General features: G+C 37.8%; 2 protein-coding genes and 1 long non-coding RNA gene across 9 annotated transcripts; 2 read left to right on the forward strand and 1 right to left on the reverse strand.

Annotated features, from left to right (window-relative positions):
- The first annotated feature begins 3,682 nt into the window (after nucleotides 1-3,682).
- On the forward strand, nucleotides 3,683-21,134 carry LOC113684536 (folliculin-interacting protein 1). 3 transcript variants are annotated; one of them, XM_089190482.1, is made up of 25 exons: nucleotides 3,955-4,139; nucleotides 5,009-5,041; nucleotides 6,787-6,904; nucleotides 7,499-7,594; nucleotides 8,633-8,733; nucleotides 9,317-9,385; nucleotides 10,126-10,262; nucleotides 10,712-10,804; nucleotides 11,206-11,333; nucleotides 11,655-11,734; nucleotides 12,192-12,315; nucleotides 12,745-12,801; nucleotides 13,448-13,563; nucleotides 13,878-13,995; nucleotides 14,232-14,284; nucleotides 14,831-15,955; nucleotides 16,423-16,452; nucleotides 16,680-16,733; nucleotides 16,897-16,993; nucleotides 17,381-17,442; nucleotides 18,030-18,077; nucleotides 18,430-18,532; nucleotides 19,006-19,056; nucleotides 19,697-19,764; nucleotides 20,184-21,134. In XM_089190482.1, exons 1-25 carry the CDS (start codon nucleotides 4,108-4,110, stop codon nucleotides 20,260-20,262), a joined length of 3,072 nt encoding a protein of 1,023 aa, XP_089046608.1. In that variant the 5' UTR covers nucleotides 3,955-4,107; the 3' UTR covers nucleotides 20,263-21,134. The 3 variants fall into 3 exon arrangements, with proteins under 3 accessions (XP_089046640.1, XP_089046608.1, XP_089046576.1); XM_089190450.1 differs by lacking the exon at nucleotides 3,955-4,139 and adding an exon at nucleotides 4,756-4,926; XM_089190514.1 differs by lacking the exon at nucleotides 5,009-5,041 and having other exon boundaries at nucleotides 3,683-4,139.
- On the reverse strand, nucleotides 20,934-27,731 carry LOC113684537 (uncharacterized). Of its 5 annotated transcripts, none has more exons than XM_089190887.1 (4): nucleotides 27,651-27,731; nucleotides 25,371-25,433; nucleotides 25,005-25,085; nucleotides 20,934-22,803 (listed from the first exon to the last, which is right to left on the reverse strand). In XM_089190887.1, the coding sequence occupies exons 2-4, from the start codon at nucleotides 25,381-25,383 to the stop codon at nucleotides 21,845-21,847; spliced, it is 1,053 nt and encodes a 350-aa protein (XP_089047013.1). In that variant the 5' UTR covers nucleotides 25,384-25,433; nucleotides 27,651-27,731; the 3' UTR covers nucleotides 20,934-21,844. The 5 variants fall into 5 exon arrangements, with proteins under 5 accessions (XP_089047013.1, XP_027057733.2, XP_089046918.1 ...); XM_027201932.2 differs by lacking the exon at nucleotides 27,651-27,731 and adding an exon at nucleotides 26,858-27,076; XM_089190792.1 differs by lacking the exon at nucleotides 27,651-27,731 and adding an exon at nucleotides 26,858-26,994 and having other exon boundaries at nucleotides 25,260-25,433.
- LOC149052253 (uncharacterized) lies at nucleotides 23,685-25,393 on the forward strand. The gene is made up of 2 exons (XR_016182167.1): nucleotides 23,685-24,136; nucleotides 24,696-25,393. It is a non-coding gene; the product is annotated as an uncharacterized LOC149052253 (long non-coding RNA).

A 27,731-nucleotide genomic window follows, 5' to 3' on the forward strand; every position in this document is an offset into this window, starting at 1 on the left:
TGCCTGTAAGAATTTCATGGATGATACTTATAGACCCACATTTAATCCATAGGTTATATTCTACAAGTTCAAATTGAAATACTTAACACAATCATCTTAAAATTGTGAAATATGTACATCAATTTATTTAATACAAGTTTGAAGGCTTATCATGTGATAAACTTCTGATTAAGTACCTCTTCAGAAATTTCTGTACAAATAAGTTTAACACAAATGCAATTAAAATTAATACTTATCTTTCTCGAGTATTTTGATGTCATTGTTCTTCTGCTCACTTGGCAGCTATGAGGCTTAGGTCGATGGTGTGTAGGATTTTCAAGAGGTGTTGCCAATCAATCGGATCGACCGAAACCAGGTTGACAACTTACGAACCAGCCAAACATTTCGTTAACAGCGCCATCAAAGTATCATTACAGTCCAACAAAGGACCTGTTTTTCTGTTCAAATCTGGCAGAAACTGGCTCAGACGCACTACGCGAACTTCCTAACAGTCGAGTACACTGTGAGTACGCGTCAACAAGAAAAAGCGGAAGTCACATTGTAAACTGCGGATACTCATACAAGATGCCGCTGATATGTCGTGGGCTCATCTGGTTTAGGACGATGTTATATAGTGCTTTCCCAAAATGTAACCGCCATCTTGAAAGCTGTGAAGGCCTGGGAACTGTTTGAGGTGTGCCTGGTAAACTTGTCCCATCAAGTAAAGTAGTGCTGACCTCAATACTGGCACCTTCCAGTTCATCAATGCACCCAGTTTTAAGATCTCAGTTTTCGAGGTCTATATACGGTCATATAGGTCCTAGGTCCTGTATGAAGTTTTCGAGAAACCCGACGATAGTTTGGACGAGATTTTCGTTCCCAGAGTACTCGCTCCAAGTGTAAGTGAATAATATATAAAAGTGTCCCTCGAGCACGATGCGGTTCTTTTGTTTTTATTGCTAGGATGTCGTTACCGCACAATGACAGTTGACAACTTGATTGTACGATCTTCGTCGCCAAGAAAGGTGGAAAATTGATATTTTCAAGAATTGAATCGACAAAAATCTCGATGTATTTCGGAAATCAAGATCATTCTTGCTGATCAAAATCCATAACACCACCTTGGTTTTCACGTGACGTTGAAAAAAATCCAAAATCAAAAATGACAAGAGCTATTACAGTTTTTCCTCCGAAAAACGAACAATCTCCTTAATACTAACCTACTGAAAAGGTTTCATCGTCGTGGCCACGTCTAGTTTCGTAATTTTTCTCTACAAGTAAATAGCGGCCTGGGAAGCTGATACTTAATAAAATATAATTTGGTGATATGAAATTTTGGTCCCTGAACATTAGAAACACTAGAAAATGTATTTGGATGAGTTTTTGCAAGTTCACAATGGATAACTAATTATTTTAGTGTCGAAACGAAACAACAGATATTTGCGTTACCTCATGGCTGTCATGCTAGTCATGTTCACTACGTTCCACCCAAAATGGCGTCCTCATGCTGAGCTCAACGAACTTATCTCAGACAATTTGATGAATAACTCATCAGCGGAAAATCCAACAGACCGGGAACTTAGAAAATTGATTATTTGTTAATACTCTACAATATCTCACTTTCTTGGCGTTGGCCATTTGATCGTTTTGATTTTAGAGTTCGATTGCGTGACATGACAGTGAAAACAACCAGATATGATTTGAAATCATCCCCACGCCTCGCCTAGGGATCTCTTAAAAAATATCTGAAAATACCTTTGGTCTATCAGGGGCAGAACCCCTGGTGGGGTGAGGGAAGGGGGAGGGGAGGGGGAAAGGGGGGACTCCGGGCTCCTCCTTAGATACCATTTTTCTTTCAGTCAATAAAAAACAAATTTCCTACTTTAGGTTTGAGAAGATACGGAAATCTGAAGAATCTCCAACTTCCGGGTTAATCCCGTTTGTGTTAAAATTAAAAAGAACTCGAAAATTATTTCCCTGTTCTCTTACCCAGAACTTTTACGGCTTGGCCTGATTGCGCCTGGCAACTTTTGAGCAACGTTTTGAGTTTAGAGAAACTTTTTTGCGATTCTGAGCAATTTTTGAGCACCTTTTAGGTTTAGAGCACAAATCAAGCACAATGAAACCAACGGTTTTTTAAAAAATATATATATTTCTTATATCGGTTTCGCAGACTTATTATCTAATATGGCTAATATTAGAACTCGGACAATCGGCTACCACGACCTACAAAAATGGCTGTCTTTGTTAATTTACTGTCCTTGAACGGAAATGGATGGTTAGGTGACCGATCGTCTGTGGGAAGGAGGTAGAACATTATCATTTTTTAGATTCCATGGTCTTTAGTCGCTCCATTAAATAGTGTGACAGCTAAAAAATTTGCGTCATGAAACTTTGACTGTCACTTTACCTGAATACCGTTACGTGATTGGTTATATCAGGAAGTGACCCCCACATCTTATATATGAATTCGAAGTTAACAGCCGGTCAGTTAAACAGTCATTTGAGACCTTTCTCCTTAACTTGCCCATATATTTATTTTTCTTCTATTATTCTGCAGATGAAATCGTATAAACGCGAAGCATATTTTCTGTTTCATGAACTCAACTGATCTCTGAGTGATTTCTTGGAATTTCAAGCGCGTGAGTGAAAGCAATTTGAACAATGTTAAAATATCACGAGTGACCAGTAATCTCTAAAAATACAAGAAGTCACACGATTTTCTTGTCAAATTCTCGGAAAAACTTCTCGGTCATGCTACCTAGTATGCCTCACGTTGATCTCACAACCAAAAAGAGTTGCTTGCTATGAATCAATGCGTGGTTTCGTATCCTTTTCACGTGGTTTTTTTTTTCAGCCTATTCTTCTATCTCGATAAACCAGGCCCATGTTAGTTTTAAATATCTTTTTTTCTTGTGATCTTTCATTTTTTGTAACTGTGCCTATTTAGCAATTTCCTTTTCGTGTTGTTCAGGGTACGACATCTATCAATCAATTTTTTTTTAATTAACAAAAATTAACGGGACCTGTTTGTGCGACCATCGACGCGAGTGTCTGTTCACTAGAGAGCCCAAAAATGTTATCACACACCTAACACCTTTGGCCAAATTAAAATGGGCAGCGAGAAAAAAAAATCCAGGTTAAATCCGCACATGCACACAAGCTAAATAGCTAAACTTGGTTGGATTTCGTACCAGCTTCCATAGCATGCAGGGACTCATAGGTGCCACTCTTTTTCGATTAAGAGTCTCTTTCGAATAATCGCTGGATAAGGAAGCCAAACTGTTAATAATGGACACCGGTACCCTCCGTGAAACGCCACACCCGGTGAGAAAACGCGGTGTTTATTTACAACGATGGGAAACACAATATCAAGTTCGGCACAACTTGGTAATCTGCACCTTGCATTCAAGGAAAATTTTTATAACAAAAAGTGAGACGTAAGAACTTTCATCAAGTGTCTGTGTCATTTATATTTACTCATGGTTATCATATTAGTTGTCAGTGAATTTAAAAAGTAGTTTTGAAACAGGGACCGCCCTCGAATAAACTCCACCTTTTTGTAATTGGACGCCGCTTCAAAAACGCTACAAATCCAATTATTAATAAGAATTCTCAGTGGTTAATGAGTAAATCAGTTTTTTTTCCGCCTGTCTGAGATGATAACAGTAGACGAACAAACTTTGTTGTTTTTTTTCCGCAGGTTTCCCTGGAAGTTCATTAAATTGTTATCCATCTGTACTTTTGAGTGGAGAGCTCCAGAGAGGCGCTGTAAATTAATTTGAACCTTGTGAACGGAGTTCATCGTACGATCCGGAAACCATGCACGACGGGAAGGAAAGCCAGCGGTGAAAGAAGGAGGAACTGGAGGCGGGGTGTTAGGCTCACATTACGAAACGTGACAGTCTTGCTCATGTTTTTGTCTCGGGACTTAAGACATTTACATAACAGCTGACAGAAGAAGTTTACAGTTCATTTAACGGATCAGAGCTGAAGGACAGTGGTAGTAGTTGAAATCAGAGGATAAAGCACGCTCATATTTTTGGCTTCTTTTGATCGTGGATTTGTTTATTTAACACGGCCCTTCAAGTTTGCAGTGAAGTACGGAGGAAAGCTGGTCAGAAACTCATGGGATTTTCCAAATCGAAAAAAAATCGCAGGTTTGTCTATGAAACCTTAATTGTAAATAAGGGAATTCCATCACTTGTCACGCATTACCAGAGGTCATTCTGCAAGTTTTCGATTGAGACGTAATTATTATTATTATCATTTCTCATTTCATATCATATCATTTCGTGGTAAGAAATGGAAACAATGTTTTCTTCTTTTTTTCTGCGTTAAAATTTCACCGTACGATTTAAATGTTTCGAATTCTTTTGGTTCAATCGTAACGATTTCTCGAGCTTAGCACGTGAGTCGAAAGGTCCAAAAAGAGCGGTTGCAAAACCATTGACACGATCGTGACAAAGACGGGAAAAAGGCACATGATTTGCGATTTGTGCGTGATCATTGCTTTCGAAAGATGTAAATTTCACCTCGGCATAAAAAGCGTACAATCGATAGTGTTGCGTAAAATTTCTTTCAAGTCCAACTTTGAAATAGATTGTAACGCGAAATGCCCAAGTTTGGTATCAATTGGGTGAAAACCTCTTGAATCACGCGCTTGTCACTGGGTTTTGTGCTTCCTTGATCAGATTTCGCAACCAATCAAATGACAACAAACTTTTTCCCGCGAAGACTTTGCCAATCACGTGCCTAAAAAAAAAATTGTCTTCTAGCGTCATGTGACCCCGACGCCTTCTTCCCACGTCTCTCTCGTTGCTTGTTCTCGCATGTGTACGTGTTGTGAGGGAAATGGTTTTAGGAGCTAAAGGCAGCGCCAATGTTGTCGAAAATATTCTCCTTTGGTGCACGAAAACCTGGGAAAAAGCACAATGATGGCGACCTGTAAGTTTCTCGTCTGAATGACTTCGTTCCCTCGTTTGAAGATCGTTATAACGACGCTTAATTTTGTTTTGTAATTTCACAGCGAAACACCAGACGAAATTCTTGCTACTAGAAGGTAAATTATAACGTGCTAATATGACACGATTTTGTCGATTTCTGTTCGTCAGTCTTCAGGTGAAATACTAGCTAAATTTGCGGGGTTACAAGTTCACTAGTGCTCAGAATATAACAGAATTTCCTACCGTAGCTTGCATTCGTGACCGAAAAATTAACATGAATGCGAGTAGTAGCAATTGTAAGTGTACAATCTGTCGCCTGCGATATATGTTTCTTGGAATTCCTGTTAACGAGAGGATACTGTTTAAAAACCCCTGCTACTGTCAAAGTTTTGAAGTACGCGTAAATTTAGCAATATCGTAGAACTTCCTTTCTTTTGTTATGCAAGATAAATCCTGTATTCTAGGAAAATTAGTCGCCAACCTTTGAGACTGTTCTGGAAGAGTATGTAATGAATGTAAATCGACAGCATATGTAAATTATTACGCAGCAATTGTTGGTAAAATATGTCGCCCTTGCATGAGCCATCATGTGAATCTTCTTCCCAATTACCTCCCTGATCCGTCTGCGAGTATCGAATTCAATTACAGAAATGTAAATGTATGGAGCTAACTTCAAGACGTGTGATTGTAGAATTGCCAATGTTTCTTTCGAATAATTTTTGTTTGCCATTCCTGAAAGAGGAACTGAACCTTAATACCAAGTCTAAATAGCCTTGTGATCATTAAAGCAGCAGGAAATATTACACATGTTTAGAGCTTAAAAAAAAAAAAGTTTTATGTCATATGAACCATGACAAGAATTCTTCACATAGCTTTCGCATTGTCTGGCCGTAGCCGACCATTTATATTAAGGACATGATTATACTGCTATCGGACAAAGGTCGATTGACTTTTTAATGCCAAGTGGTGTCCATAAAAATGATTTGTGTTCAACTCCCTCTTGAATTTTGCGACTTATAATCGTTTATGTTCATATGAATTGCTTTTTGCCTGCTAAGCATTACACAACATTTTCTGTTTCGTTGTCTGTCTTGCTAGTTGATTTTCAACATCGTCAAACCATTTGTTGTTGTTGTTTCTATTGATAAGTATCACATACTAGTCGTACCCTGCAGTGTTTCAAAACTTGCATAGAGTAGTTATTTACTATGAACTACATGAAGTAGGAATTATTTTTCAATCAGATTTGCTGACTAAGACATATAGAATGAAGTTTTGTGGGAAATTGGGTCAATTTTCACAAACCAGAGTCCTAACAATCATATTTTTGTATAATTAAGATTTTGAATTTAGCACAAGTCATCTTTCTTACACTACTCTCATTTGGGCAATGGCATTCAGGGTGGACTTAAAATCTGAGGAAACAAAATTTGGATTGTAGTTTATTCTTCAAAAGTCTCTTGAGTTGTGTTTTTCCTGGAAATCATGAATAATACTTTTTTTATTTTACTTGACAATTTGTCAACTCGGGAAGTAGATTACAATCAGCCTCTGCTTCTGGGCAAAGTCTGTGTCAGGACCCTTCTTTTCCTCTGCCTCACTCCTTTCCATGCAAGGCATTAGCATCAGTCTTTTTTTTGCTGAAATTTTTTTAGTCTTATGACAGACTTGGCTAAAAAGCAGAGACTGCTCATAGTCTTCACACGTAGTTGCTCCAGATTGGCAAATGAGGAAAGAGTTCCAAGGCTTGCCTTCAAGAAAAACCTCAATGACTGGATAAATAGTTACCTGATAATTATTATAGCTATAATTGGCTAGATTGAAAATAAAATATCTTACCTATTCAATTATGCCTTTAAAGGCCCTTTCCACAACTGGAACATGATGAGATAAGAATTCTGGTGTTCAAGGAATGTGATCGCAAAGGAAAGACCTTATTGTTTGACTCCAAAGCAGTTCCCAAGAGCAACAATCAACAGGTATTCTGTTAAGTATAATTAAACTTGTTTTATAATAGTTAAGTGCATTTGTACTTGCCATAGATGGATGCCACTCCTTTGGTGATAACTTTGCTGAGGTTTTATGAGTTTCCTTGCAAACTTAGTGGTAACAATATTGCAGGGGTTTTTAGAGATGCAGCGATAATTGACAGTGAGTATCTTGTGGGATTCTATGATTGGATATTATTAGTGTTCTGGACTTTTGATCTTAGGTTCAGGGATCAGATTCTTGACCCTAAGGTTCAAGGGTAAACTATCATGGGTTCATTTTATTTTGCCCTTGGCTTAGACACTTTATTTGGCCCTTTTGATGCCCTAGATTTCATGATCAATTCTCCTTACTGCCGTCATCACCTCTCCAATGATTTAGCTGTGAGAAAGTGATGCTTAATCAAACATTATTCCCTTAATGATATTTTTCTTTCTTCTGATCTCTTTACTGGTTCTTGTTGTACTGATGTTGAAGAAGTTTATTTTTTCCCTGCTGGGAACTGTGTATTGTCTTAATCAATTTTGAATCCAAAGTACATGGTTTGGTTTAATATTTCAGTGCATTTTTTTTAATGTCACCAGGATGCGGGGCAGAACAGAATTTCTGATTCAGACAAGAAGCTTTCTGGAGGCCCCAGGCTTGAGCAAAAGGGAGGCAGATCTCAGTCAAAATTACAGGTTAGCTAAAGTGCTGTGTGATTCAAGAAAATTTGAACTGCACTGTTATACATTTTCATTTTAGCAATATTTTATAGAGCTAGTCTATCAATGTCAGTGACTGAGAAACTGCAGACTTACCCCTCCCTTAGTCAGCTGATTGTTGTTGGGTCAGGGGAGCGATGCTTTGGAATAACATTGGTGTATTACAGCTAACCGATGCAACTGTTGATTTCAAGCTTTCATCTTTTTTCAGGGTCAACTAATTGTTAGAAACCAGAATCAAAACATATATATATATATATATATATTTTTTAAAATTTTATTCATATGTTTTTAGGTACATGATTGCTTAGATACTGACATTGATCTGAGCTGTCACATGGTCAAGCTGTTCAAAAAATTCTCTCTGTCTGACTCTTCCTCTGTGCACCTTTTCATATGTCCAGTCATCTAAATTTTTAGCCATTAATTATTGAAAAGTTGGTTTTAAGCCAATCAAAGTGCAGTGTTTCCCTGGTTGCTGTTGTATTGATTGCTGAAGATGGACTGAAGATGGTTTGGTTGTGGCATTTTTCATTTGTTTTTTTTTTTTGCATTTTTATGAACCTAGACTTCATCTCAGGCCACAAAAATTCCAAAAAAAATTTCTCAGGCCACTGTCTACACAGTAGTTATCTTTCTCCTGCACTTCTTGATGATGCTTGTCAACAACTGCTTGCATGATGTACAAATGCATGCATGTGCCCATGTGACGGACCAAAGATTTCTTTAGTTGGTGCATGTATTGTGCTGTGATCAGTTCATGTGAAGTAGCTTTCTCCCTTACCTTATAAGCATGGCAATTTAAAGAAGTTTCAATCTGATAGAGCAATACCTATACCTGTTAAATTTTTAGGAATTCCAAGGCAATTGAGGTGGTTATCAGAGGTACTTCAAGTAGTAAATTTAATGGGTTACAGCTTGAAAAGGGGAACACTGGTGAATGGGTTATGAAACTGCATAAGCTGTCTGGGATTATCTAACAATATTTGTAACTTTGACTTGTTTTCATTTCAGTATGCACGACAAAGTCACGACTCCAAAATGTTGGGAGAGATGATCTTTGGCTCTGTGGCAATGACATACAAAGGGCAAACAGTCAAAGTCCATGAAATAAGGTATGATTCTAAAGGTCAAAGGTTAACCTAAGGGAGGTGTTCTTTTAATTTTTTTCATGAGTGTATCTTGTGAAGGAAAATAGAGGAACCTCTCAAATATGTATTTTAGTTTAACACGAGTTTCAGGTAAAATGGTTTTTTCTTAGTTTGTTACCTTAATTCTTTGGGTCACAATAGAAAATATTAACCAGACGAGTTGTAAATCATTGTGTTTTTAAATCATTTAATTTGCAACATAGATGTAAATATACAGTGTATGTAGCACAAAGATTACTGTCTTAAGTTTGTTGAAATGTTCAAGAAACACTCCTTCATGTAACATGTTAACCAATATTTCTTGTTAAAATCTGAAATCAAACTAAAGACCTTAAATTGGTCTGGTTATAAAGATATCAAGCTTTAGTTTTTGTCACATGAGGTTTAACTGACTAGAAATTAGGATATTAAAATTCTTTTGTGAAGTCATAAGTATGTTGTGATACAAAGCAAACTTTGGAAATATGTAATTTAGATAGGTAAGTAGCTCTGACAGTCTAAGCTAGTAGAGTTTACAAATGAAATGGGCATGTTTTGTTTATTTCAGAACTCCACACCAGCTCTTACTGACCAATGTGTTTGCTGTCCAACCAAGAATTGTTCTGCCCAGCTGTGGGTAGGTTTGGACTATACTTTGATCATTAGTTCTTTCATAACCACTTCATGAGAAAAACGTTTCAATGCAAAAAAAGTTATTTTTTATTTGTTCTTTTTTGTTTCTTATTCTTTCTCAACTTAAATAAAGACCTTTGAAGTGGATTTAAAATCAATTGTGTTAACCTTTTAACTCCCAAGATCTGATTGTGAATTCTCCTCTCTGGCTGCTACCCACTTTCTGTTAAATTAGTTACAAGAATTTGGTGTTAGATCATGATAGCAACTTAACCCAATAAGTTTGATTATTCTCATTACTTGTTTGGTGGATAATATATGAATATCATAGAGAGAACTTTAATGTTAATCTCTTCTGGGAGTTGAAGGGTTAAATTTTGTGAACATACAACTGTACACTTAGAGTAACACAAGTTTTCAAGGTGCGGTACAACATTGAGATTAAAACAATAGTTTTACTGGCAACTTTGATTATGGTTAGTAATGTTTGGACAGAGTTCTCTCATATTTTCAGCATGACAGACTATTCTTTATACATTTCCTAACATGCTGACAAGGATAATTTGTTTGCAAATCAAAAAGTTCCTTCCCTGGTGATCATTTCCTTTATTCTCATGACCTTCATGTGTGATTCAGGAGTATTAGATGTTAGTCACGCTTAGGGTTTAAAGGGTTAAGGGGAGTTGTGCTAAGCTCCAGCCTCTTTCCTGTGTTTCATTTTATCATTTGATTTCCTTGTTTCAGTGATTCAAGCGATTATTACAGCACCAGCAGTAGTCATGTAGATTCAGGAATAGGAGACAGTTCAAACAGACTTGATCCAGACTGTGAGTCATTGTCATCACAGAACAGTTTTTCTAAACTTGAAGATTCTGTTCTTGGTAAGTGTTTTCGTGTCTTGGAGTATTCAATCATTTCATGTCAAACTGCAGAATTATGCATTGTTTAAAGCTTAGAAATACATTACATGTAGGACATGGAATGACCCAGATTAGGGTGAATGCTGATAGTGTTACAAGGTGTATGTGAAATATTATTGGGAACCATATGGATGAGAAAATGTCACCTTTTTTAGAGTATTTATTTTCCTTGCACTTATTACTTCTCTGTATTGTCTGCTACACATTTCTTAGAGTTTCAGTTATGAGAATTTGGTGTGAAATCAAGCAGTGGAAGTTATATTGTAGTGGGAAAGGGTGAAGGGGAAATGTGTGACAGCTGTTGATGCTCATCTCAGATGCTTGAGATTTCACACTTGATAGTCAATATGTATCTCGACTCTTACATGCTCATGTACAGTAAATGATGCTTTTCTCTTTAATTTTTTTAGGGAATTCCTCCAAACCAATGGCTGTCCCTGGCTCTTCGCCGGTAGTTGTCATTGATGCTGATGAAGACAGTGGATTCACAGCATCTGTTGATAGTAAGTTAGCCAATGAATATTACTTGTACATGTTGGTTCTAAAGATCATCTCTTCCTGGCCACCAGAAAGGCTTTAGGTAGTGTTTTTGTTCATAATGAAATACAGTTTTGTTGCTTTACCTGAAATCTACTGGGATTAGAAAAAATGCTGTAAATGCCACAGTTTCAAGAGACATGTACACTGCATATGTATTTTCTAAGCTACAGTAACAAAGATTTGCTGTTGGAAATTCATCAGTTGTCTGGCAAATGCTGGGCCTATTCAATACATCTGGTGCATTTTGATAATTTTAACTTCATGTAATATTTCCAGTATAGCAACATTCACCGTTAGTGGGGTTTCAAGCAAATACTTGATGTAAAATTTACAATTGTCTAAATTTCTTTTTTTGTCTTTAAAGGTAACACATCGTCATGGTTCACCTCTGCATCCTCACCTTGTGGCAGTTACCACAGACGTCTTCGTCGAAGTCATGCCACCAGTATTGACAACAGTTTTGGAAGGAAGAGTGATGAGTTATCTGAAGATGTGAGTTCACAAATCAATTTGAATAATTTTCCTCATATGGGTGTCAATGGGTTCTCGAGACCTTACCAAATCATACCAAAAAATAATTTCACCTGGATCCAACTTAGAAATTTTAAAAAATACAACACGTGTATCTTGACATCAGAAATGAACAAAATGGATGGAAACCTCCAATCACAACACAGGATGCATTGGTTATATTTTACTTGTTGCAAGTTTGGGATCTCAGCTTATGGCAGGGATCTGCTCATAGCTGAACAAATTTGGTCCTGACAGCCAGCAAGTTATTGATAAGGGCTATTTTTCCATGCCTCCTTGTAGATTTCTCCACCTGTGGGAAGAAGACCAAAGCTGGGTATTGGTATTTTGTTTACTCTTGGTGACAATGAAGATAGAAGCAGGTACATTCTTACTTTATGCAGCTTACACATATGATTTTCTTATATTCACAGTCATTCATTCATCACCTCGTGCGTTTATTACAAACCAACTTAATGACCAGCTCCTAGTTGGCTTGTTATAGTGTAGCTCAGTTGGTAGAGTACTGCACTGGTATTGCAGAGGTCATGGGTTCAAATCCCATACAGGCCTGAATTTTTTTCAGGCCTTATTTTTACTACTTCTCAAGTAGTGTTCATTACTGCAAAGATTGCTTTTATATTCGTGTTATTTGTTCTATCTACCTATTCTTAACTCACTAATGTACAACAAATTGTAAACTTCTGCTCAGATATACATGTATTGTAAATGTGCCCACCAATTTTGCATTTCTCAGAGAAGGATTTCATAGTTGCAGGTCATTTAGCAAACTACATGCAGGAACAGTTCTGATGGGGGCTTCTTTTCATTTCTTCACAGGGCTCTTCAAGGGGTATTTTTTGCACATTTCCCTTTGTTTGAATTGCACGTGATGAAACTTAGAGTGTCCATTGAGAATGCTTGTTTTGGAAAGCCAAGGTTATTTACAAGTCAAGTCATTGAGGTAAGGACACATGACAAATGTGTTCAAGTCTTTTTTTTTTAATGTAGATTGCTGTTTGTCTGCAAGCCGTACAGGGGTGTGTAACTTGTTTTTTTGCTTGTCTATTTTTCTGTCTCTCTTTTTTGGTGTTTCAACCCCTAAGTTCTTTCTTGCATAAAGGGGGTAAGTTTCTAAAGAAACTGTGGTGCTGCGTTGGTGAGAGAGTACAACAACTGAGTTGATAACGTAAATTAGCCACTGTAAAGAGTTTCAAAGCTGATGTTTCAAGCATTAGCCCCTTGTCAGAGCAGATGGCAAAAAGGTAACACTTGAAACATTAGCTTTGAAACTCTCTCTTGCATAATTTTGTTTGTGTATCAATTTAAATCAAATTGACTAGTTGTGTGTGTGTGTGTGAATTACTCAGGTATTCAATTGTTTCGTCAACAGGCAGTGAACACATTTCGAGACACAATTCACAATATGCTTGCAACACCAAGACTCAAGGTAACAAACATGAAATATTTTTACTTTATTTTTATTATGTTAAACTTATCACAGCTCAACCTTTTGTAAAAATTCAACATCTGGCAACCATTTTTGAAGTAGTTAATAAATGTACAGTACAGTGTAGTTGGGATGACCATACTACACAATAATACGTGATGTGTTTTTCACCTAAAGAAATAGTGTGCTGTTCAGCCAGTTCTGTGCATAAAACAGTGTTGATTTTCTTCCCAATTTTTTTTATAATTATCTTGAACACAATAAAATTACCTGATGAAAACTTAACTGCCTGCAACTTGTTGACTGCCTCAGCAATTTTGGCAACTAAAATGGCTGCTGCATTTAGCAGCTTATTCATGTATATTGAATTTATGCAGACAAAACAATAATGTAATTGATAATGATGGCAGCTGTTTGTGACTGGAGAGAAGAACAGAATTTGCATCCTGGCTAACACAGCATGTACATTGTACTTATCAGCACCAATTGTAACCAAATCTTGAGTGTTTTTCATAGTGAATGTCACATCTGTCATATAGATGTAACATACAACCAGAGGTCAGGAAGTGACTCTTTTCACTAAATTGTCAGCAATATGGACTTTAAGTTATGAAATTATTGACAAAGTTTGTTTTGATTTCTTTAGGAACCAGTTTGGTTGAACATAATGACACATTCTTCACATCGCTCGCAGCTGTGTGAGAAATTCATGGTTGAGTTGGTTGACTGCCTCAAAGTTGGAAACAGTAGGGAGACAAACTTGTAAGAATAACTTAAAGTAAATTTGGAGGGTTGCTTGAGAAAAAAGAAAAAAATGCAAGTGGAAAGTGAAAGATTGCTAGATTTCCTTCAAATTATCATCTACTCCTTTATGAAAGCCAGGGACAGGATGATGTTTTATGGAAAGTCACCTAGGGTGTTATTCCAGGCACCCCTTAATTTTTTAAGACTACAATATAGTAACAGTAACTATTAATGGTTTTGTTTATAGTTATTGTTTATTAATTCAGGTACTAAATTAGAGGCGTACAAGTAAATGTATTACTGATGTTGAATGTTTTCCTTTCCTTTCCTAGTTTCATGGCAGCTGTTCTGACAGCTGTGTTGCAGAATCATCTTGCATGGGTGTCAACAGTAATGCCAGCTGGAACAGCCCCAAGCCGAGCATTTCTGGACAAACATTCATCCAAAACTGTGAGTCTTAATGTTCTTCTGTTGGTAGTAGAAATTTACTGTTTGAACAAGGGATGTTTACCTTGGTGGTGGGAGAATTGTCCTATCAAGCATTGATGTTTCAACCCCAATTTCTTCTTGTAGTGTAGATCTTCATCATTGTTCTTAACATATTCTTCACATGCATCTTGTGGGATCCATAAGGAAATTTTTAGCATCCATTTAATGCAGATTTTATATTTTTTGTTCATTTATAGTTGGATCTGCTTGCTCAGTCACATCCATACAATCCACTCTGGGCTCAGCTGGGGTAAGATGATATTACATGTTCTTCATTTTAATCTTTTGAAGTTGATTCAGGGATGAGATTGTCTTGGTTCTTTATCAGAAATACATTTATCCCTTGTTTTTTGGTAATTGTTGGAAATTCAGTGACACCTTTGACTGTAAGTTATGGACCAAGTTTTTTCCACTAGAAATCCAAGTGGAAAAAACCAGGTTCCATAACTTACATTAGGGACTAAGAGAACAAGGTTGGAAGGATATTTAGTGCACTGAATATCTGTTGTTTCAAACAGAGGGGGAAGATGTCAATTCAAACAAACATAGGAATTAAACGCCAGTGAAATTTGTGCCCACACTGAGGTGTTAATTACTGTTTTGGGAAAAAAGGAGACAAATACTTTTCTGATCTGAAAATTGTTTCTACACATGATTCTTGACCTGTTTACAATCCCAAAGTATGCTTGTTTTGTAAATTTTAAACTTGAAATCCTTCCTGTTTTGCACATATGAACACCTTCCATAGATTTTCTTCAAAACAATTGATTTTTCTTAATAATTTTTTTTTCTTCAGAGACTTGTACGGGGCAGTTGGATTTCCTCTTCGAGTTACAAGGACTGTAGTTGTCGGGAAAGACTCCAAAATTGTTTCAAAAGTGTTGAATATCCTAAGTTATTTCATAAGATGTACTGAGGTGTTTGAACATGTACAGAAAAGAGATGATGAAAACAAGGATGCCATGAAGGAGAACATCTCTTGTTTTGGTCAAGAAAGTATACAGACTGTCTGCTCCCAGTGTGGAAGCAAATCTCTTTCTGACGTTGAAAACTCTGGGAAAACTTTAATGACTGAGCCAAGTGTTTGTATGCAATGTAAACAGAACTGCGAAGGAAAGTGTGTGCTACATGACAAGTTAACAGGCAAAGAAAACAGAGAGATAATACGTGAGCAGTTGATTTCACAATTGCAAGGTACTAATGGGCTTACACATTGTTTGCATTGTAATGCAAGAATTACTGACGGAAGCTCAGTGGAAAAACTTCCAGGCATTGAAATACTTCAATCTGTTTGTACATGTAACAAGATCTCAAATGGAGGCGTGCACAAGGAGTTGAAACATTTTATGAAAGATTCAAACTTGATAGCTCTTGCTAATAGTCACTGTGGCTCTTTCCAATGTTATTGTTGCAAGAATGCATCTGAAAAAGGAAGCATTGTTCCTAAAGGAAGAAAGTTCAAATGTTACTGTGGCTTGGAAATTGATTCTGACAAGAATCAGGCAAAGCAGAATTGCGTTCACTGTTGTGCTCAATGTTTAGAAAAACTTCAGTCCTCACAAAGTGCCAAAGGCAACTATCCTACAGAAATAAACAATTCTCTAGCAACCAAGATTTTGCAGGCTGTTCAAAGGCAAGATTCTGTTGGCAGTGGTAATGAAAATGTGGGTAGGCGGATTTCTGAGGCAGACAGTTGTATTTCAGAGGACAGAGACTCCGTGTCTCTGAAAAATAATGTGTTAGATAAATGCACTGATGTGGAAGAGAGTATAGCATCTTATGGACGAAGTGGATCAGCTGATTCGGGCATCCATCAGAGCCCTTTACACTCGCCCTCCATTCGAAGACCTGACAGTTTTCCAACTGTTGTCGCGTGTCATGTGGAAGACGAGCAGTTGCCGGAAGAAATTCCTTTACCAAGGTACAGAAAATAAGTTCAGGACTTTTTATGAAAAATATTCTGTGAATAATACATGCATTTTATTAGACATTTTGGTGTATAGTATTGCTCGGTATCTTTTTGAGTTGTGCCTTTTTTTAACGAGCCCGCAGCACAAGTCACAGTACCAACAACAAGTATTATCCAACTGCTCTATTTCATGTGCGTTTCTTAAAAAGTGGGAAAAGCGAGTGCAGTGCATTTGGATAATAAGATGCATTATAACAGTCTTTGTTAGTGACCGTTGGCTTTACTCTTTTCCCTTAAATTCGTTTAAATTTTTACTAGTCTTGGATAATCTGACTGGTCTGTAGTTTTCTTACAATGTGTGTTGTAACAGTCTCAGAAGTACCATTTTTTCTCCTTCTTTTCCTGCCACAGAACAACACTCTAATTTTATATTCTTTATTAACAAGTACATTCACATTTTTCCTCTCAAACACTTTTAGGACTGAAGAAGTGAGCCTCTCCATAAACAGGTAAGATAATGTTTTTCTTTTTTTTTTTTTTTTAATTTTGTGAGACACTTTGCTGCACCGCGTGTGAAACTTTTTATTTTTATTTTTACCACATTTGGATGTTATTTGTGTTCTTAGCTAAACAGTATCATGGAATCTATTATTTAAGCTTTCAAGTAGATGAGCAGGAACATGGAATCCATTTGTGAATTAAAAATATTAAATGTACCTAATATTTTACTCTACAGCGAATCAGATGATTGGAAAATCTTTAACAACTTTGGACGATCAATGTTTGCAGGGTTAGTTGAAAGACTTCTACATGTTAATTTTGCTATACTTAAAAAACTGGTATATTGGTAAATTTGTCTGTTTGATTTAATCATGGTGTGCAGAATTTTCAAGATTTAAAAGACCGCAGTTTAGAGTTATTTATTCCAATATGATTCCTCTCTTTGAATTCAGAATTGTGGACAGTTATCTGCCAGACTTGGTTCTTCAGGGTGTTCAGGAAAATGACTTTCGAGGAAGACTATCAGCTGACCTAAAGCTTGCATTGCAGGTGAGTAGTATGATAATTCCCATCTTTGCCCATCATCATAATTATGTGTAATTCTCTAGAAGTGCATGCATTCATCAGCTAATAACATTTTTTTACCTAAATGGACACTGTTAAGAAACATGTCAGGGAAATATTTTTGATGTAGAGCTGATACAGACCCGAAAGCATATGGCTTTTTCGGTAGCGCATTAGACTCTAGGAGATTCACAGATGATGAAAATTGCTGGTCGCCGGCGTGAAAGGAAAATCCTTTTAGGCTGGTCTAGCTTGCTGAAATCTTGGCAATAGTGTTCTTTGCCATAAAATATTGTTGCAATTGCATGACATTTAACTAACCTCAGGGAACAAACGATAAATAACAACGCTTTAATAATTTTTTTTTCACAGCACTCAGTTGTGGATGATCCGGTCTCAGAAGCAGTGTGTATCATTGCTAACACCGATAAATGGTAAGTGCGAATCATTCATTGATGCTCCCGACAGTTTGTGTGACTTTCACAAAAATGACCGCAGCCTCGTTATATTAAAATGACAAGGAACTAATTGCAAAATTAGGGTCAGTTGAAGGCCTTGTGTGTCTCAAGAGATTTGAAATGAAAAACGATGCAAAAAAACAGAGTTTCAACTTACCACAATAATTCAATGAGGAGAAAGGCAGTTATCAGGGTGCGCACGGGTCCTGGAAAACCTGGAAAGTCCTGGAATCTTATTTTGACATTTTCCAGGACTGGGAAGTCCTGGAAAAAGACTACAGGTTCTGGAAAGTCATGGAAATCTGTTGAACTCGTGCGATAAAGTTTCAGATATATATCTACGTAACGTAACGTACGTTATACGTTATAAACGTTACGTACGTTATATATACGTTACGTGTGTCGAGCATGAGGAGAATTGATTTTGACATTTTGTGAATGGAAGGGTTTAACGTGAAATTTGGAGACCCGGAAAAATCAATCTGAGTCCTTATTTTCGAAACACGTTTCTTATAAATACGTTTGTGGTAATTTTGAAATTCACCGCGTGGCTTTTGTTGTAGGACTTGTGAAGTTGTCTCCATGAAAAAGAATCGGAAACAGCCAACTTGGTAAGAATATACCTGTATTTTTAATCAGAGATCAGTACCCAGATGCTTTCTACAGTACAGTTTTTGAACACTGGAAGTTAGACAGGTTTTTTGAATCAGGAAGCAACGAGACAAAACATTTTCGATGAATGTTATTCTGAAATTGGATGTGAAAGGTTGGAGAATCACCACTTAATCAACACTTGTCATAGAAAGTCGTGGCTTCACTTCAGTATTGGATTAAAGGAGGAACTAGTATTCTTATTTTGTGTATGTGTATGTTTGTTTGTTTGTTTGGTTTTTTTTTCCAATTAATTTGCAATTTAATCTTCGCCTTGATGCTCAACTTGTTTGCTGTGATTTATTCTTCTAGCGATCCCATTCACCATGAACAACAAGTAGAAGTATCCAACTTAGTGTTATCCATGTTATCTTCAGTCAGCGGCTTATGGGACATCAAAATGTCAGCAGAGTTTGTAAGTTCGGATCTGTTGTTTCTACTTTTGCTGGGTAAATTTTATCTTTTTGAAATAGATTGATAAATATGCTTGAATGGGAGCTAAAATACAGGTGTTCGATTGCTCGAGGTTGACACCCATAGCTACATGGAACAATTGTTACTTTTCTTGTAAGTTAAACAAAATAGTAGTTTCATGGGAAATATAATTGTCTGTTTATTTTTTAGAGCTTCCTCGTGAGCCTACAGGTTTCATGTAAACTTTGTACTTCGCCCAGGCTCACATCACCACAACCGTGTTTTTTGCTTCAAAAAAATAAATTAAAATCTGGGTTATGGTCCTCTAGGCTTCAACTCAGTCAGAATGACGTGTTATACCATGTTCATCAGCAAAAGCCTTCTTGAATTACATGATTTAGTGAATTTGAAGAAATTGATATTGGTTAGCTATTGCTTTAAATGTAATCAGAGCGTTTTTGTTCACTTTTATAGTGTTTAATGCACTTGGAAGATAAACTGAAAGAGATATATCTGAAGAGCAAGGTAGGTTGGCATCTTGATATTCTTTGCTCCATGGAGCGCTTGTCGGTTAATTGTCGTAAACCAATCAGAAGAAAGGAAAATAGTTTTAGGAGCCAATGGGAACCCATAGTAAAACCGACCAAACTGCTAATAGCGCGGGAAAACGTCGGCGACAAAGTCGTAAGTGGTTTTAGCTTAGCATCTGATTGGTTGAGAGATGGGCGCGAGTTTTCTGGACCAATGACAGAAATCTCCCGTCAACACTCAATTGAAAATTGCTCAAATGGCTGCAATGCTGTCTCGCTAGGAGCTATTGTTTGGTTTTGTCACGTGGCGCTCTGGTGTTGTGTAACACGATCAAACACTAGCCGCGAAAGAGACAAGTTGTTTTCAAGACTGAGCTCTTAAAGATAAGCCCTTTTTTTTCTAATTTTTTAAGGTTACCGAAGGCTCTGAATATCTCATTTGCAATTTTTTTCTTCTAAACTTTTCCAAATGATTTATCTTTATAAGTTAATTGCAATGAAGTAATATTAAATTATGATCACAGAACCCTTTTTTGAGTTACAGGCACAGTGAGCTTATTACCCTAGTGATTAAATAGGTTCAGGCGTGCAAACACAGTGACCAATCGTGGAATCCATTTTGATTCTTACTACAGGTAATAACAGAGAGATTGAGGGACAGACGAAAGGTATTGACACGTGATGATCTCACAAATATGCTCAGGTAAATAGGAAATAATTATGAGACCCCCTCCCCCCTTTTTTTTCCATTTTGTCACCGTCGCACTACCCCCTCCTCCCCCTCCTTCCCTTCCTCGAGAGAATCCGTGCCTCTTATAATAATTCATCGTGAGATATTTTACACAAACAGTCTCTCTAATTAGAGTTTTCATTCAGAGAGTTTGTGTGTGTCTGTTGGGAAGGAAGAGGGTAAGGGGGAACTGGGCGTGGTGGGGGCCCAGCTTGCACGGAGGGAACAGGTTTGCAATTTATTTCTTTGCGAATTTTTCAGCACTTAAAAACAACTTGCTCGAATTGTCATTTGCCGCCTTCGTGTTTTATATATTTTGGCTTGGAATTGTTAGCTATTTTTGGGGGGTACTTCAGATCGATGGTAAGTTTTTTTCTTAATTTTTTTTTCAGTGTGGATGACAACGATGTACCTTTACTGCTGGCAGTAGCTGGTACCCATGCCCCGCAGAGTATAACACTTGTTGGCTGAGCATGAAGTGTCACGCTTGATAAGATTCAAGTTGCCCTCAAGCGATGCATGTTACATGCTTCGATGTTATTTCAACATCATCATCATCACCACCATCTCCACACCAATACCGCTGGAATGTGTTTATTCTGTGTTATTCGACAGAAGGCATACTGAAGCAGAAATATTCTCTGTGAAATTGAAGACTTGTGTTACAGTCAGATGTCATCGCGACAGAACCTCTACTAGCGTGACATCAACCATCAGGAGCTACTCACCACGAAGTAAAGTTAACTTGTCTGTGTGTAACTGAAGTCCTTAACTCAGAAGTGGAATTTCCACGGGTTTTCATTTAAAGTGTTCTTAACACAAAATCAACCATAATCGTTAAAAATGGATCACTCTTCAGGAGTGGAACCTAGTACATTGAAAATATTCAGCAGGATTTGGAACAGAATAGCTGGGGTAGAAAACTTGCGAGGAGTACTTTCATGCTTTCGCGTAGGCAGAGGTTTTCTTTCTCAATTTTCCTTTCCAGACAGTACACTTAGCAAATCATTTCACGCTCGTTTGAGTTTTCTCCTCTTACTGGGAGAATTTGTTGGTAGAGGATACGTTTTTACATGCATAGTACCTCGCAGAAAACTTGTCGACACAACTTGATCACAAGCCACGCTTATAAAGTTACAAAATCACTATTCGCTATGGTTTATTCCATCGAAAGTAGTCTTACCCATGTGTTTCACGAGATAATATTTTTTTTTGTAACAGAAAAAGAACAGTATTAAGATCTTCGCTTACTTTCACTGTTTGACAAATTCACCCGACTGTTTACCGTCAATTCTCTTCCTATGGAAGAAACTATCCTCTTTTTCTTGCTTGCCGGACGAAAATTTTTAGGAGAAGAGTAAATTATAAACCACGCCGCTCATATTTATTACTAAATACAACTATTTTCGAAGCGGCCTTCTGTTAAATCGTATAATTTTATCTTAAATAAATGTTGAGAAAAAAACCATCTTGTATTTTATTTGTGTTTTGTGACTACTCCATAACCTTTTGAATTCTTAAGAGTGACTACCCCTAATTTCTCCGAACAATTTTGCCCCTGAAGCAAACATTAAGGCCACGAGTGTAAAGGAAATAATCACCATTTAAAGAAGCGTTTGATTGTTATACCGAATTCTCCTTGTCGTTGCCTTAAGAAATGTATGGAGAACAGTAAGGGGAATATGCGTACTGATGTTGAAGGACTCGTAGAACTTCAAACATGACATCTGACTCGTCTCCATTCGTCTCGTACGCGGCTGCGGGATCGCGGGAGACTGATACTAGGAGACGCTGGGGAGGAAGGGGACTCGTGCGAATCTTTCGTAACACCTAAAAGTAGAGAGGCGACTGAGGACGAATTAGTTTTAAGGAAAAATGTTTTAAACAGCTGATCAGCTGTTGTGTTAATGTAAAGCGTATAGCTAAGAGATGACTGAGCGATATCTGAGTTCACAGCCCTTGAGCCATGTTGAAACCAATTCCAATTTTTCACTCCTTTAATTTGCCATTATTTTGGATGTGTGAATTGACTTCCCTTGCGTGTTTTCATTATTTATGAATCGCAATACTCAGTCATACGCTCTTTAAAAATTTGAATTTCAAACGCCAATGCGGGTCGCTCAAGTAAATAATCTAGCATACGTGGTTCTTGACTATGCAAAGCCCAGTCATATGGGGAATATCCATTGCTGTCACGGGCGTACGGACATGCATTTTTTCGCATGAGAAATTCTACGATCTGAAGCCTACCATTTCCAGCAGCGATCATTAATGGTGTATACCACTGATCTGTCATGGAGTCGATTGCATCATCCGCCATACACCTCAGAAAAAGTTCAATAACGTCGGGATTCACTCCTCTTGAGGCATGATGCAACGAATTCCATCCCTTCTTGTCCTCTAGAGACGGGTCAGCACCCTTTTCCAGAAAGTACTTTACAGCCTGGAGGTTCCCATAGTAACCAGCAATCATTAATGGCGTTTCACCTCGATTGGCCCTGAGGTCGATTTCTTCCACGTCACTAAGGAACAGTTCTATGACGGCGGGATTGCCACCTCGTGCGGCGTGGTGTACAGGTTTCCAGCCATTGCCGTCTTTCAACGAGAGATCTGCTCCCGATTTTAGAAGATACTTCACGGCCTGGAGACGGCCATTATCAGAGGCAACCATAAGCGGAGTGAAAGCCTCACTAGCAAGTGAATCAATATCAGCCACGTGACTGGCTATCAGATCAATCATATCAGGGTCACCCCCTTGTGAAGCAAAATGTAAAGAGTTCCATCCACTGTTATCTACTATCGACATATCTGCTCCGTTTTCAATCAGATATCTAACAGCCCGTAGCTTGCCATTAAAAGCTGCGATCATCAATGGCGTCTTATGAGTGCTTTCTTGTGAGTCAATACAAATTCCATCAGAGAGGAGGGATTCCATTTTGCTGATATCACCTTCTCTTGCAGCGGTGTGGAGTTGATTCCATTCCTTCTTCTTTTCGCTCACGAAAACGCTACCTAGAATAGTCAATAGTTTTTAAATCAGATTCATGATAATTGAATATAGATTGCTCCTAATGTAGTTTAATAACCAATTATTCGCCAGAGGCGAGGTGAATACCGTTGAATAATTGTCGAAGGGGATTATTCAACAACATTCACCAAGCCTGAGGCGAATAATTGTTTGAGTATAATTGTTCAGATGCTTTCGAATTCTGTTGTAAATTTGTTTTGTTACTAAAACTATTCAGTTATGATTGTTTTGATTCCTCCTATCGAGATTAACAGCCAGTTTCCACCAAAATTTAACAGGCTTATTCATTTCAATCATAAAAAAACTTCATATCTTTCTTTTGCATAGTATTACGTCATACTAAAAAACATCTTTTGTGCTCATCAGAGTTGAATCTTTTGCTATTGCTCCGTTTCACTTCCAGTGTAACATTGACAAAACACGGGACAACCATTTTAAAATTTAGCACCCAGCTACTATCACCTCGCGCAAGGTGATTATTTAACAAATAGAGAAGCCTTGACTGTGCTCTGTTCTGTTATAAAGCACGCAGGAAGCGGCTGGAGCACGAAAGAAGTGTAGGGAGAAACACGAGGCGTAGTTGAGTGCTCTAGCCGCTTCCTAAGTGCTTTATAACAGAACAGAGCACAGTCAAGGCTTCTCTATTTGTTTTATAATGAAGAATCCGTTAAATTACCCCAGCATTACTTTTAATTTCCAAAACAAACTTTATTTCCAAAGCGAAGAACAGTGTCGTCAGCATGCTCTATACCCTCACAAAGCACGCTACAATAAGCCAATCAGAATCCTTGTTAGAATGGTTCAAATAATCTGATTGGCTGTACAAGACTAAAGCTGTCAAAAGTGTCAAACCATCAAAGTTCACATTCTACGATAGTTTACAAACTAAAATAGTTCGGCAAGTCGAATTTAACACTTGCCTGAAGTTTTTAAGTCTCTAACACAGAATCTTGAGGTGAAATGTTCACTGAACTTCAGCCTAATTATGGCTCATAAAAACGCGTGAGTTTTTTCACATGACAAGGTAGAAAACAAACTGTTCAAGGCGAGTGTTTTTTGAATGAGCGACAGCCGAATTCACCGGAACATGAAGATCGCTTGGGATGACAGCGCCGCAAAACTCGGCTGCAATGACTGATGTGACTTTCCACTCAACTTATCGGAAAGGATATCAGAGCAAGCTCTTATTTTTTCACTCGAAGGGCGGCCGATGTAGTTTCTGAGGCTTGCTTTACTGTGATGACCGGAGATCGCCATGATGAGCGAGCCGCGATGAACTTCAGCATGATCATATTCGGTCAGACACCGTCATGATTGGTATGAATTTTAACAATTATGCCAGTTTGGTTATATTTTTCATCATTTTTGTTTTGTTCTGTTTTGTTTTTGAACACTGAACTTTATATACTATACGAGTGCTAGCTGTGTTTGATTTTTATTACCGTACGTAAGCTTGCAATCCAACTGAGCGTGAAAATCTTTAAAACTCGGAATGTTTATTTTGTTTTTCCTTTGAGGATTTTCGTATCTGCTCACGTTTTAATAACGTAAATTACGGCGCCTGGTATGTTTAAAAACCTTTGTTTAATTCTTCTGTTGCTACTCGCCGGCTCGCTTCAGTTCCGAAATTTCACTTTCAATTATGTCGAACATAGTACAGTTTGGCAGATGGCGTGACAGCTTTAGCTCAGCTCTATGCTCTCTAATCTCATAGAGCACGCTCTTTCAACCAATGACAGCGCGCGTTATATCCGCACTTTATTATAAAGCGAGATATGACGCAATCCTCGACCTAGCGGAGTGCCCCCGGCGCGTATCGCCAAAATCACCGGAACAATTATGTGCTAAAGACAGATAACCTCGCACTGTCTCCTAGAACGCTCAGAAGCACGAGGCGAGTAGGAATGGACTCAAGTACATTGACAAGTAAACACCTAGAATTTTGTCAGCTTCACCTGACAATTGGCCGGTACTCATTGTTACTCTTGGTTGGAGAGAGGCACTTTGAAGGTATACATGGAACAGAATGCGATGAACAGGCCACGGCTCGAACCCATTCTCTACGATTTGGAGCAAGGCGCACTAACCGTACGCGTCAGTCCGCTGAGTTTTTTAAGATCGTAATGAGTAGTCTGCGAACATTTGCAGGCACCGAAATTCCGAAGTTTAAATCATAGAGAGGTACCTTTCAGTTCAGATATTCTTTGACATCCCTCGGTTCTATTTCGTGGCTGTTTCTTCCTTCTCTTCAAACGAATCAAATATCCTGAAAGAAGAAAACGTTTACGCGTCAAAAACGTCTGATAATTTACCCTGAAGCTAAGCTGTAACTTTTCTCGAGGTTGTCTGCAAAAAGTGCGTGAGACAGACTACCAGAATTATCGCGTAAATGCAATAAATGCACAGCATGATTCTATTTCAGTGCTCGCCATCACTTAACTGATGTTAATCAGCCACAGTTTCTTTAGGAAGCAATAAAGTAAGACAAGTACGAGAAGACGGACGGAGAAAAAACCGTTATACGTGTAAAAGCTCCACAAAAAAAAATTACTTAATAAACGCATTATCCACAAAGATGGCTTTCACAACGTCAGCGCTTTGAGGGTTGATCTACCTGGGGGAGACGAAGAGGAAACAAATATAAGAAAAATATTTTTATTTTGACGTGGATTTGATTGGTTCCCACCAATCATTTAGGGAGAACAGACGCAAATATGACGTCAACATGGGCAATTTCTTTGTCTAAGAATGTTTACTTATAGTACACGTACACCAGCGATTTATGAGCCACACTTTTGTTTTATGGCATTTTGACGTCAAACCGCATGGGAAAAGGGAAAACTTTTTGCTTGGTAGCCTTTTTTATTGAGTAGTGATTATCACCACAAAATTTTAAACTCCTGCAAAATCTTCATGCTACACGTTCATAAGACACTCAGCTGGAAAGGCAAGCAAAACTACACCAATTGAACAATGGAATAGTTTAAGACTTAATTCAAAGTTTTAAGTATCTTCAGTCCTGTGGGGTAAAAAAATCTGTAAAATGCAAAAATGACAAGAAACAAAATTGGCGATTGCTGTCCATGTTTTACAAATGACCTTGAATAAAAGCTATGACGTTACAAACATTCTTCGGCTTTTTCGTAAAAGTCACGTGCCAAGACAAAAGATCTTATGAGCAGGATAATAGCTCAGCACGTGCGCTTGAAAACTCTGTGCCTTTGCCAACAAAGTGAAATCACCAAAATTTGAATTTCTGAGAACAGAAACTCCGACGGTTAATTAACTCAGTTTCAATTTGAAATTTAATGTTGCTGACATCCGTTTTTCTGAAGTATAGATGTGTGGCGCTGTAAGAGACGGCAAGCACGTCTAGCCATTCGTGAAATTTTGACTAAAAATACAAATTCACCTTTGAATCGCCATCTTCTTTGGCATTGCTATCGTGACTGATCCTTAATCACGTCAGGTGGCAAACGACTGACTATTTACGCTCCCGACAATGCATGATCTGATAATTTAACGACTCTGATGGACTACGTAATTACTATCCATCAATAATTGCCTTTTGTATATGGAGGTTGTTTTTTAAGTGTTTTGGTTCTTGACCAGAAATATCTAAACAGACTTAAATAAGCAAAAAAAAAAACTGTGTGGCGTCCTTTCAAACGCCACACATTCTGCTGCAATTTCTCTAGACATAAAGGTTGAATGGCTTTTTATGTATTAGGGTGATTATGAGAACATGTTGAAAACCGTAATAAAAAATGTATGGAGTCCTTCTGGCGTGGCTGACTTGGTGCACGAAAATCAACACTGGCTTTCGAACAATCACATTACAATTTTTTTATGTCTAAGCAACAAAAAGTTACGAAATACTGCCTGAAGCCAGCATAATGCTCTTTATTCATTCAACCGAGCGTTCAGTTACTGTTTTGAAACCCGTCTGATATTGCCCTAAAATATTATCTGTTGAACTGATCGTGAAAGAACTTGTTTTACATTAGCCTACGAGAAACATACACAGAATTTACTAACCTTGAATATTGTCGTCACGTTTAAGGCAAATGCTGTCACCATTTACGTAGTAATTTTCAAATAAATCTATCGTGAACTCGAAGACTTAAAATACTTTTCTTCGTGTGTGTGTTGAAATGACGTGAATTAATGCAGTGATCTCAAATAAAAATTAAGCGAACGTCAACGCAGTCAAGCTCATCTCCGAATACTTTTTACACTGTTCATAAATAGCATAGTAACCTGGCTCTGTCTTGAAGCAATATTTAAATCACACTACGAGAAAGTTAATTTCGACATATTAATTGTACACCTTTCAAATCATCAGCCAAGACAGACCAATGAAAATCTGCGCTGAGATGGACTTGACGAATTGCTAAAACTTTGCTCGGGAAATTTTCGCTAATTAAATTCTTAGACTCCTTTTCCTATTTTGCACGCGCATGAACATGGCACATTCAGCCTGAGAACGTGTCATTGGCGCTGTAGTGCCAACGGCGAAGCCGCGAGTTATGATAACTCGTCTAGATTGGGGCACCTTAAGGAGTTTCAGAGCTGACGTTTCGAGCGTTAGCCCTTCGTTAGCCCTTCTTTAGCCCTCTGCTCTGAGAAAGGGCTAACGCTCGAAACGTCAGCTTTGAAACTCTTAACGTTGGCCAATTTATATTATCAACTAAGTTGATAAAACCAAATTATCTTGTCATACTCTGGCCTCCACTGCGCAGCACTACAGTTTCTTTAGAAACTATCCCTCTCTATAGCCTGAGATTGGAGCAAAGTTATCTAACCTGAGCATCCTGATCCGAAAACTTACCTAAGGAACATGATCGTTTGAGCAGCTGATTGCGTCTACGTTGTCACAGATGCTCACTGGGTGACCATTCCAAGATATTCG

Source organism: Pocillopora damicornis, chromosome 1 (genome assembly GCF_964200805.1).
Source record: "Pocillopora damicornis chromosome 1, jaPocDami1.2, whole genome shotgun sequence".
Taxonomy (NCBI): Eukaryota; Metazoa; Cnidaria; class Anthozoa; order Scleractinia; family Pocilloporidae; genus Pocillopora; species Pocillopora damicornis.